General features: G+C 32.6%; 2 protein-coding genes across 2 annotated transcripts; one reads left to right on the top strand and one right to left on the bottom strand.

The window, feature by feature from the left end:
* Positions 1-1,917: 1,917 nt before the first annotated feature.
* On the bottom strand, positions 1,918-7,827 carry LOC139883979 (uncharacterized). Its single transcript, XM_071868068.1, has 8 exons — positions 7,416-7,827; positions 7,176-7,234; positions 4,526-4,692; positions 4,248-4,440; positions 3,737-4,048; positions 3,562-3,645; positions 2,841-3,422; positions 1,918-2,427 (listed from the first exon to the last, which is right to left on the bottom strand). The coding sequence occupies exons 1-8, from the start codon at positions 7,711-7,713 to the stop codon at positions 1,966-1,968; spliced, it is 2,157 nt and encodes a 718-aa protein (XP_071724169.1). The 5' UTR covers positions 7,714-7,827; the 3' UTR covers positions 1,918-1,965.
* Positions 7,828-7,945: 118 nt separating this feature from the next.
* LOC139847329 (uncharacterized) lies at positions 7,946-8,806 on the top strand. Its single transcript, XM_071837001.1, has one exon. It carries the CDS (start codon positions 7,946-7,948, stop codon positions 8,804-8,806), a length of 861 nt encoding a protein of 286 aa, XP_071693102.1.
* Positions 8,807-13,743: the final 4,937 nt, after the last annotated feature.

Here is a 13,743-nt window from a genome sequence, read left to right as displayed (position 1 = left end):
GATAACAAATTGATTTAATTCATTCATATTAATTATTTAAAATGATTATCAAATAGCTTATTGTCATTCAGAACCTCTGAATCATCCAGATTATAATCATTCAGTACTTAATCATTCAGATTTATCAAACACACCTTAAATCTATCACGTATTTCAAAATCATATGTGTGTGACCTAAATAATAAGTTTTAACAATTACTTTCAAAAAGTAACACAACGATTCAATTATTACATGGCAACTTCATAACATGATGGATAAAAACCCACCTTCGCAATTGTTGTCAACAACCTGATAACTCGGCTAGGCAACCCAGTTACCGTAAGTTGCAAAACATTTCCCAATTTCTTGTAAAAATTGTTGAGTTTTTTTTTATAGATAATTTAGGTTGTTTTTTCATAAAATGTCGGTGGCATATATACTTTGATATAAGTCAACTATCAACCTTATTAGATAATGGTGAGATCACAACTTTAGTTTTATCTTGTAGTCTTGTGCACAAGATTTACAATTTACAAACTTCTTAAAGGGATGTTCACATGCATGATGAGTTATGGGGTCTTTTCAGGATTACTTTTTTGATACAACCATGTTAAATGGTCATCCCATATCTAGTAAGTGGAGCCCAAGACAATGTTTCTGTAAGTTGTTCATTGTTAGGTATCTTCACTATAGAAAGTGAAATAAAAGTTACTATTGTACCAAATTTTGTATTGTTTTATTACCTGATGACAAAATTTATATTATATAGTTGGTACGAATGTACCATGAACTAAAACATGTTGCTACCGTACTTTCTTTTTCATAGTGTGTTCTAACATGTGCTCTACTGAAGCTTTTACGCTCACGAACATTGTTATAAATGAATTCAACAGCTTCTGAAATCGGACGCTTAAAAAAAGATACCCTTAAATGCTACACAACGATCCAACTTCCGTTACGGAAAATGTGTAGACATGAAAGACTGTACATTCTACTATCGAACACAACATTTACCAAATCGAAGAAGTCTGGATTTGGTTTTTTTCGAAATTTGCAAAATAATTTCATTATCGTTTGTGAATTGTTACCGATCACAATAGGCAACTGTAATATTATACCTCGCAATTGAGACTCATACTCTCATATTAAGGTTAAATGGGTCAAGTTATTAGATCAATTAGGTCTTGAAAAAAATTAGGTCTGACAATGTAAATTAAAACTTTAAAAAAAGGTCCAATGAGTTTTTCTTCAATCTATCGAGTCTTATACAAAATATAAAAGAACAGATCAAATGGGTATCAAATCATAAAGTTCAATAAATAGAGACAGGTCTAATGGGTCTTATGAATTGGTCAAATGGATCGAGCATAACAATATTCATCTGTCAATCATTTATGAAAGCATTAATGATTCTATCAGTTATTATTTATATTAATATTTTCTTATATATATAATAAATATATTAATAATAAATAATAATATGTAGAAGAAGGATTTTCTACATCTCACCACCCCCCATACCTCGCAGATGCAGGATTAAGTATTGTTGTAACTAAAATAATATAATAAACGTAAAAAATCAAATGTAAAAGTATATGACTTGTTTGGACCTATTTGACCCATTACTCGTTTCTACCTATTATCAAACCAACTCAACCTGAACTGTTTGAAACCGTAAAAAGATTTTACCCATGACCCATTTCAACTCAAAACTGTTTTGACCCGTTACCCAAAACAACCCAGCCTGACCCGTTTGCCAGGTATGCAGCAATATATAACATCCAAGATTTAGTAATCCAAACTGCAGAATCTGTTGTGTTCCAAAAATTATTATAGACAACTGCTTTTGCTCCATCTGTAGAACCTACTATTGCATTTACCATTAAATGAACAAGTGCCATAAAAATATAATCCCATTCAGTTACCACACATTAAAATCAGATCAAAGAAAACAATTGCTTATTAGAATCCATACAATGAAAATATCATTTAGTAACAATGGCATCGCTTCCTATTGAACTAAAAGACACTCTCTTCTTATCTAACCCAAAACTGAAATTGATATCAGACTCACTATCATCAATTGGATCGCTGCTTGAGGACTGGAAACGGAAAACAAGCCTCTCGCTAGAGTTATTTGTGCCAAAACTGTAAATCGGGATAGAAGGCAATTCGTTTGACTGGGGTACAGTAGTTGCAGGTAAAAATGGTGTAATGGATGGCGTGGGTGGCTCTGATGCTGAGTTGGCGGTGGCAGACCACGGGAAGGTAAAACCGGGACCATTATCAGATGATATGACTTGCTGTGGGTCCGGCCGCTTAAAAGAAATTGGCTTCAACATCGGTTGAGAGGGCCTCTTCCTAGTGAGATCCTGGCCGTTTATTTGATTGTCAAACGACCATTTCTGACTTTTATCGTGTTCCTTATTGTTGGTGACTGTAGATATCTGTTTTGAATGAAATGTGAGAACAAGTTCTAAGACCCACCCGCAATGGAGGCAGATTTTGCACTTTTTGGAAGAAGAAAAAATGGCTTTTAACTGTGACGTGGCAATGTGTAAATAGTGGTTGTGCCAAATTAGAGTGTCATATTGGAAGTTGGGTATAAAATAATTAAATTAATTATTTATATATACATGTGTCAAATTGTGATTGGATATCAAAAATTTAACGCCTATCTTTTTGCGTCACGTATTTGACTGACACCCACATTTACGTCACCCTAACGCCCCGTTAATAGGCGTACTTTTTTGCCCCATCACCAAATTTGGGTGTTAAATTGCTTGTGTTGAGCCCCGTTGCAGGTAGTCTAATTGAAACAACTAGTTAATAAAATGAAAATATGAAAACACAAAAGTACCTCATTTGCAACACTTGTATTCTTGAAACCAAATACAGACCCTGTACTAGCATCATCAACAACAAGGGATGTTTTAGTTTTAGTTTTAGTTTCTGCATTTGAAGTTGTAACCGAAGCTTTGAAACTTGTACCACCATCAGCCCCTTTTACAGATGAAGGTCCTGTTAGATCTTGTAATACGGTACTTCCCTTAGGCATCATATTAGTATCTATAGAAGGCGAACTTCTCCATTCGGTTGCTAGCTTCAGCTCAGCTGCTTTTTCTTTAGGGGTAGGCTTGTGTCTGTCGAGTCGCTCTAATATTTTTCGAACCGCATCGTTAGATGGTCCAGCTGGATTCGCCTCTTTAAAAGTTTGTTCTCGATTATCTAATGTATGAACGTCTGAAGTGCCAGCAGTTATTGGATTCGTTTGAAATACGGGCACAAAGCTTCTAGAAGCAGTTGAGGATGAAGAAATTAGAGCAGACGAGATATGTCTGGGTCCTTCTGACTGAGGTTGAGAAGCAAACTTGTTTCTTACGCGACGAATGGGTCCTACTGATCCATAGCCAACATCCATGACATCACTACTTGTCTTCATCTGTGTTGGATAAAACAGTAACATTACATGGTCATTTCAATTTAAGACTTTCTCAGACTAAATGTACATACACAACAATCAACAGTAACCATATTAAGATATACAGACATGTGAAGAAGATAAGATGGTAATTAAGCACCTGCCAGGGATTAGGAGTCCGTGATTGCTGAAACGGGGTCAGAGAAATATTAGAGGGCCTGCTATTACCTTGTAACTGATTCAGCTGTAAATACAAAAATATACAAACTGAACACTTAATATTACATTCAATACATAACTTATTTAAAAGGTAAGAAATCGAATAATGGACGTACTTTCGGTTTACTCTTTGAGTAGATTGTTCTAGAATATGGTGTTTGCCGAAAATTATGAAGTCCATATCCTCCTCTTTGGCTCTGTGGGGTCATATAACCGCGTTGGTCTTGTACCATAGCACCTGGCCAACAAGTCGATAACTTGGATTTCGGCGTGTGGATTTGCGATTCTGAAGGGAACACGTCATTATGATGTTGTTCCTTCCCACCTGTTAAAGTGCTATTGTAAGTATTAATGCCTACTTCTGATGTTCGTTTTCCCATATAAGCTCTAGCAATATCAATAGGTGACGCAGCAACCTCATCTTGCATCTGCAATAAATATAAATATTTATATAGATAGATAGATAGATAGATATACCATTAATTCCAAGTATTACACAACAGCATTATAAATCATAGCCTTACAAATCATATAATGCATGCACCACTATGTCTATATTTCTATCACACATTACACAACAAGTGTAAGTCAATGGTTAGCAAAACAAGTGAATGCATTTGTACTGACATTTGATGGCAAATGGGGCATTGGGGTTTCCAATACAGCCTTCTCAACATCATTTGACCGGACTTCACGGTCCAATAGATCAGCTTTATCCTGCTCTTGAAAAGTCACAGTTTCTGTTTTCTTCTCACCCTCAGTATCAGAAACATCAATCAATCTAGACTTCAATATCTCCATTAAGCGTTTGCTTTCATCCCTGCATCATAAATCAACGTTTAGATAAGAACATTCATATAGAGTATAGACCATGACCAACCTAACATTTCAACACAGCACTTTACCGAGAAAATTGTTTCCCTTTCAGCATGTTCTCGATTTGATCTACACCAAGATCACCAATTGAGTTTCTTGATTCATCTTGTTGGACATTGTTACATTGTGAACTCCCCTTCAATTTATCCATTTGAGCACTGGGACCTGCATCTCTACTAAAACTAGACACCCCAACCTGCAAAACCATCCACTTGTGTTGAGAGATAATGGTGACAATTATAGCTTCCGAAAAACGAAAACCAATCATTGGATAAGTTTTAACCCAAAGTGCTCAGCTTTATTCTAGGAAAATGCATTTTAGGTATTCAACTTCTAAGATGTACCAACATGGTATAACATTTTTATTGGATAAAGTAAAACTTTATAGCAACGGTCAATGTAACCCTCAATCCCCTATACATATATGTAATTGTTCCAAGGGTGCTGATTTGTTCTATGGGAAATGCATAATACACATCAAATCAGGGGCAAGGATCATCTACCTAATGAGTGTGGATTAGAACTAAGGCTCTACATACACACACACAGAGAAAGTAACAAAACAAAAAAGAACAAATATGCAGTCACTCATAGAATAAAATATGATCAGTTATTCAATTAAATTATGCAGGGCTCTAATAGATAATTTTACAATTTTTTTTATTGATATGAGGGATATGACAGTGCACCCAAACTATTCCCTACACATGTATAACAATGTTTAACACTGGGTCAAAAATGTGTTCCTGAAACGCCATTGGCCCATAACAACCAAATTATGATATATTATATAGGGCAAAATTCAATAAAAAGGTAACCTATTTACCTCGTTTTCCTATTTTCAGTAATCTATTTCATTCTGCAAGATAAAAAGGATTCTTTTTCAAAATTTAATCAAAAAAGGGGTGTCGTTAATTTTCTATGGTAAGTTGTATCATATGCCATACGTGTGAGGGTATTTTCATCTTTTAATCATTCTCCTTCATCTTCCTCTTTCACATTCATCTCAAAAATCCAACCCTAAATTATACATTATAGAAAAAAAAAAAAAAAAAAAAAAAAAAAAAAAAAAAACTCTTTTTAAAATTACATCGTACCACAAAAATTGCATGTAAAATAGATCACTCTAGAAATCTTCGTTGTTGAGTTGTATCCGAGTTCGCAAAATTGCTATATATTACATAGCCACTGTTCTCGATTATACCCGAAGACAAAAAAAAAACCTCTTCTAACAAAACCCTAAACTTATAAATCATTTACAACAGTGACTAAAAAAACAATCCTGGAATTAGTCTTCAATGGTCTGGATGTCTCCCATCATGATTCCGTTGCTAACAATTGATGGTGTTTAAAGTCAGAATCGAGGATGTTTCGTCTCGCAATTTCCATCATCGGAGAACAGGTCAAAATTTGTGACAAAAATAAGGTTGAAAGTGACGACAGCTGTGGCTTTCCGGCGGCGACGTTTTAGTTCCCAACTGGCGGTGGTGTTTCAGGTCTCCAGTGACGACGGTGTAGCTTTCCGGTGGCGACGTTTCAGGTCTCTAAGTGATGGCGGTGTTTCATGTCTCAAATGAGAGTGGTGGTGGTTTACCGACGATAGCTTTCCGATTGATTTAACCATATGACTCAATCATCGCACTTGGAAGTTTGCCTTTTTTATGTTTCTAGATCCATTGAAAATTCAGGGTTTAATTTTGTTGGGATCTTTAAAGTTTGTTTAGGATTTAATTTTCCAGAAATTGGTAGATGCAATTCATGAAAATGGAAACTTAATGAGGTTGTGAAGTTGGAAAATTAATGTAGGAGAATGATAACAAGACAAAAATACCCTCACATGCATGGCACATGATACAACTTAACAGAGAAAGTTAACGACACCCCTATTTTTGATTAATTTTTGAAAAAAGAATCCTTTTTTTCCTGCAGAATGAAATAGATTACCGAAAATAAGAAAACGAGGTAAACAGGTTACCTTTTTATTGAATTTGCCCTATTATATACAGTAGTAGAAATTTGTACTATCATTCTTGATTTGCTTTGACAAAAAGTTCCAAATATTGGTCAAAAAAATAGAATGGTACATTTAACTCTTTCATTATTTTTGGAAGGGACCTGAGTGAACAAACAACATATACTCAATAAACTAACACATACATCTCACAATACAGAAACCGCTATACTCTTACACACCATAAGAATTGCTGTATTTCCTTATTGAGAAAAAGATTCAAAACGCAATATTTCCTTTAGCAAAAAATATTAGAAAGGAATTTGCATCCTTTCCCTATAGTCATACTGTATTTAGCGATCCTGCTGATCCACAAGATATAGTGTAACTTGTATCTAGACAATATTTTGCAAGAGTAAAGTAACCCCTTCTGGTTATAATATAAGCTGTGCATATGCTCAACATCACAGTATTCCATAAACTTTCAATATTCTTTGTCATTGAACAATTTGTAACTCTAGATCTTACCTTAAAACTATCATAAATTTATATTTGGCTCCAGGCCATTAATCAATTCATTAAGATACACTACCTGAAATCGCAATATCTCTGGCGTAAAGCATACATGAAATAAATGCCAGCTACTCACAACTCAAATATTTAGATATTTAAAAAAAAATAATGTGCACATTCTTATTTTCTAGGATAAAAGGAAAATAAGAACTTGCCTCAGAAGTATGTTTAGCATCACTATCTGCATTTACATTTGCATCTACATCTTGTAAATCTGTCCAATTAAAAATTAAAAATACTGATTCAATTAACAGCTAATCAAAATAATATTACAACTAGCTTTATAAATAAGCAGTCCACGTCAGGATAACATAAAACAAAACCCTAATTCAATTCAAAAACCTAAACTTTATATACACATATAGTGTTTTAAATAGTTATTGTGACTAACTCACCGCGATCACAGTCGGAATCGTAGTCGGAATCATCACCGGAGATTACTTCCGATTTAGAGAAAAATGACGGGAGGATTCTGGTGGCGCCACCAACAATGAGACGGCGAGCAGGATTAACAACAAGTTTTGATAGCCAACCACCGTCTTGTGATTCGTTTGATTGATAATTGGAAGTAGTTGCTGACGGACGGTCGTAAGGTGTTGACGGCCGTTTCCTTGAAATTGGTGGTTTTCTGAATTTTCCGCCGGCGCCAGTAAGGTACGGCGCCGCCGAAGACGACGGCTTGGCGTTCTCCATCTCGTAAGCTTTTTTTTTTTTTTTTTTTTTTAATCCCTAAATCGTGAAGTAAATGGGGGTTTAATGAGCTTGGGAAGCTTTTTTGTACTTCACACTCTCACGTGTTAGTCTCCGATTTAGTTTTCGGATTTTCGTATCTCAACTACAAATAAATATAAATAAATAGATAAATATAGGACTTGTGGAGACCGGGTCCCGACTGCCTTGACATGTTCCTCCCAGACTGTTGGTCATGGATTTGGTTCTTCAGAGACGGGCCACCAAGAGTGTGAAACAAGTCCAACCAAAGATCTTGTGGAAGAAGTTGAACGGAGAGAAGGCAGAGACATTTAAAACATCGGTTGTATGTAGAGTTGATGCAGAATTGGAAATGGTATCCAATGATGACGCAGATCAGATGTGGAACTATCTGGCGTCCACCATTAGAGAGGTAGCCAAGGAAGCCTTAGGTGTGGCTGTAGGTACATCTAGAGGCAATAGGGCTGTTAGAGAATCATGGTGGTTCAGCGACGAGGTTCGAAGCAAAGTTGCGCTTAAGCAACTAAGGTTTAGGGAGCTCATCATTTGTGGGGAGGGGACTCCGACGGATAGAATTAAGGCGGAAGAGGGATATAAAGAAGCCAAAAGAGAAGCTAAGAAGGCTGTAGCCCAAGCAAAAGATAAGCCATATGAAGATCTGTATAAGAAACTTGACTCCAAAGAGGGAGCTAATGATATTTACAGGATAGCCAAAGCTAGGGAGCGAAGACGCATGGATCTTGATAACATCAAGTTCATCAAAAATGAAGCTGGTCAAACTTTAGTAAAGGAAGACGAAATTAGGAAAAGATGGGAAGAGTATTTGTCATCCCTCTTCGTAGGGGGAAGACCAGAGCACCACGAGGACTTACAAGACGCTGATATAGAACAATCCCATAACGACATGGATTGCGAGAGGATTAGCCAAGAGGAAGTAAGATTGGCACTACGAAAGATGGGGAGAAATAAATCAGTGGGACCGGATCAGATCCCTATTGAGGCGTGGCGGTGCCTTGGCGACGCTGGTGTTAGGTGGTTGACTTGCCTTTTTAACAAGACGTTTTCGAAGCTCTAAAATGCCTATGGAATGGAGACTGAGCGAGACTATTCCCATCTATAAGAACAAGGGGGATGCTCAATGTTGCGGTAACTATAGAGGCATAAAATTACTTAGTCATACTATGAAGCGTTGGGAGAAAGCGATCGAGACTAGACTTCGACGCGAAACCAATGTTTCGGAGAACCAATTTGGTTTCATGCCAAAGCGCTCTTCGATAGAGGCAATACATATTATTAGGAACCTTATGGAGAAGTATAGAGAAAAGCAAAAGAACCTAGAGATGGTTTTCTTAGACCTGGAAAAGGCCTACGATTGCGTGCCACGAAACTTGATTTGGAAGACCCTTAAGGATAGAAGTATCTCGAGTAGGTTAATTAATGTTATTAGGGATATGTACGAAGGGGCGAAGTCTTGTGTTCATACACCGGTGGGAAATACTGAAGTCTTCCCAATAAAAGTAGGTCTGCATCAGGGATCGGCCCTTAGCCCTTTTCTATTCGCTTTGATCCTTGATGAACTTTCTAGAGGGATACAAGAGTGCATCCCTTGGTGCCTGATTTTTGCCGATGATATTGTGCTTGTTTCGGATTCTAAAGAGGAGCTTAATAGAAGACTAGATCAATGGAGGATGGCCTTAGAAAGTAATGGCCTACTCATTAGTAGACATAAGACGGAATATCTTAGTTGCGATTTTGATAGGAATGATGATGATCTAAGTGATGGAGTGAACATCTGTGACAACCCGGAAATTTCTGAACAAATTTAAACTTGATCTTTATATGTTTCCGACACGATAAGTAAAGTCTGTAATGTTGAAATCTCAAAAACTTTGAACTGTGTTCATGTAATCAATTACCCTTTGACTGTGCTTTACGATTCACGAACATTTATGTGTATATAGATATGTATATATAATATAGTTATATTAATTGAAAACGTTAACAAAGTATTAGATGTATAATACTTTACATAAACGTATTTGTTTCAAAATATGTTTAATATATTTATCGACGGAATTAAAAGATAATATTAAATGATTGAATTATCAGATACATTGTGATATGATTACGGGTCTATGTTATGAGGTCCACTGTGATTTAAGAAATCTATTCTTTTTGACAACATTCGGAAAATGGTAAAGTGATTTATAAGTAAGAACAAATGTGTCAATTAACGGGAACTAGACAAGGGTTAGTGGAAATTCCTGTTTAATTTCCAATTCATGTTTTATAATATTTTCCTCGTGACTTTGATAAGATAACTATGTTAACTTTCATTTTATTTAATGTGAAAGTAAGAAAGTGGAGTGTAAATAATTTAGATGTTGGATATCAACAAGTTAGATGTTGGATATCAACAAGTTAAGTAACTCGATATTTTTCATTAAGATGATTTCATACGTTTATTTAACCTTTAAACTTTATCTCATACTTCACCAACAGACTGTAATTTAAAAACTTGAAACCCATTATGAATATATATAATTCTACTTTTCTAAACGTTTTATGATATAACGATTTCCATTATTTTTACCTTTTAACAAAATGATTCTTAAAAATATTTAGTTTTGGAAAACAAAATTATCATATTTATTTGATTTAGTTTCAAACGTACAAAAACATTTTTAGTTTAAAAAGAACTTTATTATTAAAACGTATATAACTTTTATAAATATCTAGAACCACTTTTGACAACTCATTTCTTAACCAGTATGATAAAGATAACGATATTTATATTTTATTTTATTAAATATATATAACGATTTAAATTAATATTATATATATTTATACGCGTATTATACGTACATAGTTTTATACTTTTACTATACTTTAACTTTACCTTTACTTTACTTTACTTTACTTTACTTTACTTTTACTTTACTTTAACTTTAATAATTCACTTTAATAATTCATACTTTAATAATTCACTTTAATAATTCATACTTTAATAACTCACTTTAATAATTCATACTTTAATAATTCACTTTAATAATTCATACTTTAATAATTCAATTTAATAATTCAAAAATCTATTATAAATAGAATTCAATAGGTTTCATTATTTCATAGAAACTTGAAAATATATTTCTCTAAACTCTCGCAATCGATTTACATATATACATTTACTCAGTATTATTTCAAAATATTATTAGTATACATAAAATACTACGACGGAGTTATGTTCAGGCGATTTCAATATAAGTTTTCAAACGGGATAGAGCTAAGGAAATTATGGGTTATAGCTATGGAGATTATGGGTATTGTTCGAGGGTATTGTTCGTGAGGTCAACCTAACGTTTATCATTTTCGTTGCGTCTACGTACTTTCCTGCAATATTGAATCACAATATTGATATGTGAGCATTCATATCTTATCTTTTATTTATTAATAGTGTATCCCTGACTAGTGCTCGAGTATAGATGATCATGCATGCTTGTATGTTTAATATTGTCGTCAGATAGTTTATGATGAATCATGAATTTAATACATATGCTACTAGGATAAGGTATATGATATGCATGTCGTTGGAAAGCTGGCGAAAAATTAATAACTTTTCATTTAGAAAGCTTATGGTTTCGATGAACGGATTAAAAGATATGGTCAACTGAATTATTATTAATTTTAGTATTATTATTATTAAAATGATTATTACTATTACTATCGTCGTTATTATCATTACTATTATTATTATTTAATAATAATAATAATAATTATTATTAATATCATTATCGTTATTAATATAAGTATTATTATTGTTATTGTTATTATTATTATTATTATTATTATTATTATTATTATTAAAATAATTAATATTATTATTATTATAAAATAATACAACTTTTGGTTCATTATTATTATTATTATTATTATTATTATTATTATTATTATTATTATTATTATTATTATTATCAATATTATATTATTTAATCAAATAAATACTTGATACAAATATATATTTATGATACATGTCACTACATTTTTATCATTAAAAAGATATTATGTGAACATTATATAAATTATAATACTTACTATATAAAAATATATTTTTACTATATATTAACATAAATTTTTATCATTAATACATTATAATAAATGATGAAATTAAAATATTGTACGATACCGATTTAAATAAAAATATCATTTTCATTATTTTTATCATTATTATTATTATTAAAAGTATCATTAATATTAAAACTATCATTCTATTAAAATTATCATTTTTAATAGAAATATCATTGTTATTATACGATATCATTTTTTAGTATCATTTTAGTATTATCATTATTAAAAATTATCATTTTGAATAAAATTATTATTTTTATATAAAATATTATTATTATTATAGTTAATATTAAAAAGTATCATTATTATTAAAATTATCATGATTAGAATTATCACTTTATTATAATTAATATCATTAGTAAATAAATATTGTTATTATTATTATTAGTAGAATAATAATAATAATTATTATTATTACAAAATAATACAACTTTTACTCATTATTATTATCATCAATATTATTTTATCAAATAAATATGTGATACAATTACATTAATAATACATACCACTATATTTTTATGATATTGAGTGAACTGTATAATTTTCATTACTTGAGAAATATAAAAGTATATTTTTATATATAAATTTTAATATAAATTTTTATGTATTAATAAATGACTTGTATTATTTAATTTAATATAATCTAATAAATATATTTAAATATATAAGACGACTATATTTAAGTTATATAATAAACATGTATAGATTTTAGAAGTCATTTTGAGTCAAGTTGACTTTTGTTGACTTTTGCATATCGGTCTCGAGCATTAGGATTGTGATACACTACGACTTGACCTAAATTGTTAGACAGATATTGACCAATATATAAATATATATAACTAATATAGGTTCGTGAATCCGAGGCCAACCTTGCACTTGTTCAATGTCGTCATATGTATTTTTACTACGAAATACAGTATTGTGAGTTTCATTTGCTCCCTTTTTAAATGCTTTTGCAATATATATTTTTGGGACTGAGAATACACGCGCTGCTTTTATAAATGTTTTACGAAATAGACACAAGTAATCGAAACTACATTCTATGGTTGGATTATCGAATCGAATATGCCCCTTTTTGCTTGGTAGCCTAAGAATTAGGGAACAGTACCCCTAATTGATGTGAATCCTAAAGATAGATCTATGGGCCTAACAAACCCCAACCGAGGTACGGATGCTTTAGTACTTCGACTTATCATTATACAGACAAGAGGATTCTGTTTTGGGGATATTCTATATGCATCTTGTTAATGTCGGTTACCAGGTGTTCACCATATGAATGATTTTTATCTCTATGCAGTTTGCGAAATGTCTGATATGAGATGTATATTTATGAGAAATGGAAATGAAAATCTTGTGGTCTATTAAAATTATGGAAATGATTGATTACGATAAACTAATGAACTCACCAACCTTTTTGTTGACACTTGAAAGCATGTTTATTCTCAGGTATTAAAAAAATCTTCCGCTGTGCATTTGCTCATTTTAAAGATATTACTTGGAGTCACTCATGGCATAATTCAAAAGACGTTGCATTCAAGTCGTTGAGTTCAATAAAGATTATTATTAAGTAAATGACAAATTAGGTCATTTATAGTTTGGATATTGTGAAATAGTATGCATGCCTGTCAACTTTCAATGAAATGAAAGTTTGTCTTTAAAAACGAATGCAATGTTTGTAAAATGTATCATATAGAGGTCAAATACCTCGCAATGTAACCATATGTTATTGTATTCATCCTTATGGATTAGAACGGTACGTCTCAACATCTGCATTGGAGACCAAATCTTTCATCCACAAACTTCATTTAGATACGTGGGCTCGGTACTCCACAAATCGGGGAGGATAGATGAAGACGTGTCGCACCGAATTAAGGTAGGGTGGGTGAAGTG

This window comes from Rutidosis leptorrhynchoides, chromosome 1 (genome assembly GCF_046630445.1).
Source record: "Rutidosis leptorrhynchoides isolate AG116_Rl617_1_P2 chromosome 1, CSIRO_AGI_Rlap_v1, whole genome shotgun sequence".
NCBI classification, from domain to species: domain Eukaryota; kingdom Viridiplantae; phylum Streptophyta; class Magnoliopsida; order Asterales; family Asteraceae; genus Rutidosis; species Rutidosis leptorrhynchoides.
The sequence above is the reverse complement of the archived record's forward strand: the minus strand, read 5'-3'. Positions and strand labels throughout refer to the sequence as shown.

Excerpts from the sequence above, each read along its gene's own strand:
- LOC139883979 (XM_071868068.1), bottom strand. The coding sequence starts at position 7,713 with ATGGAGAACGCCAAGCCGTCGTCTTCGGCGGCGCCGTACCTTACTGGC. Across the intron at positions 3,423-3,561 it reads GGACTCCTAATCCCTGGCAG|ATGAAGACAAGTAGTGATGT; the intron begins GTGCTTAATTAC and ends TATCCAACACAG. Across the intron at positions 2,428-2,840 it reads ATACAAGTGTTGCAAATGAG|ATATCTACAGTCACCAACAA; the intron begins GTACTTTTGTGT and ends CATTCAAAACAG.
- LOC139847329 (XM_071837001.1), top strand. The coding sequence starts at position 7,946 with ATGGATTTGGTTCTTCAGAGACGGGCCACCAAGAGTGTGAAACAAGTC.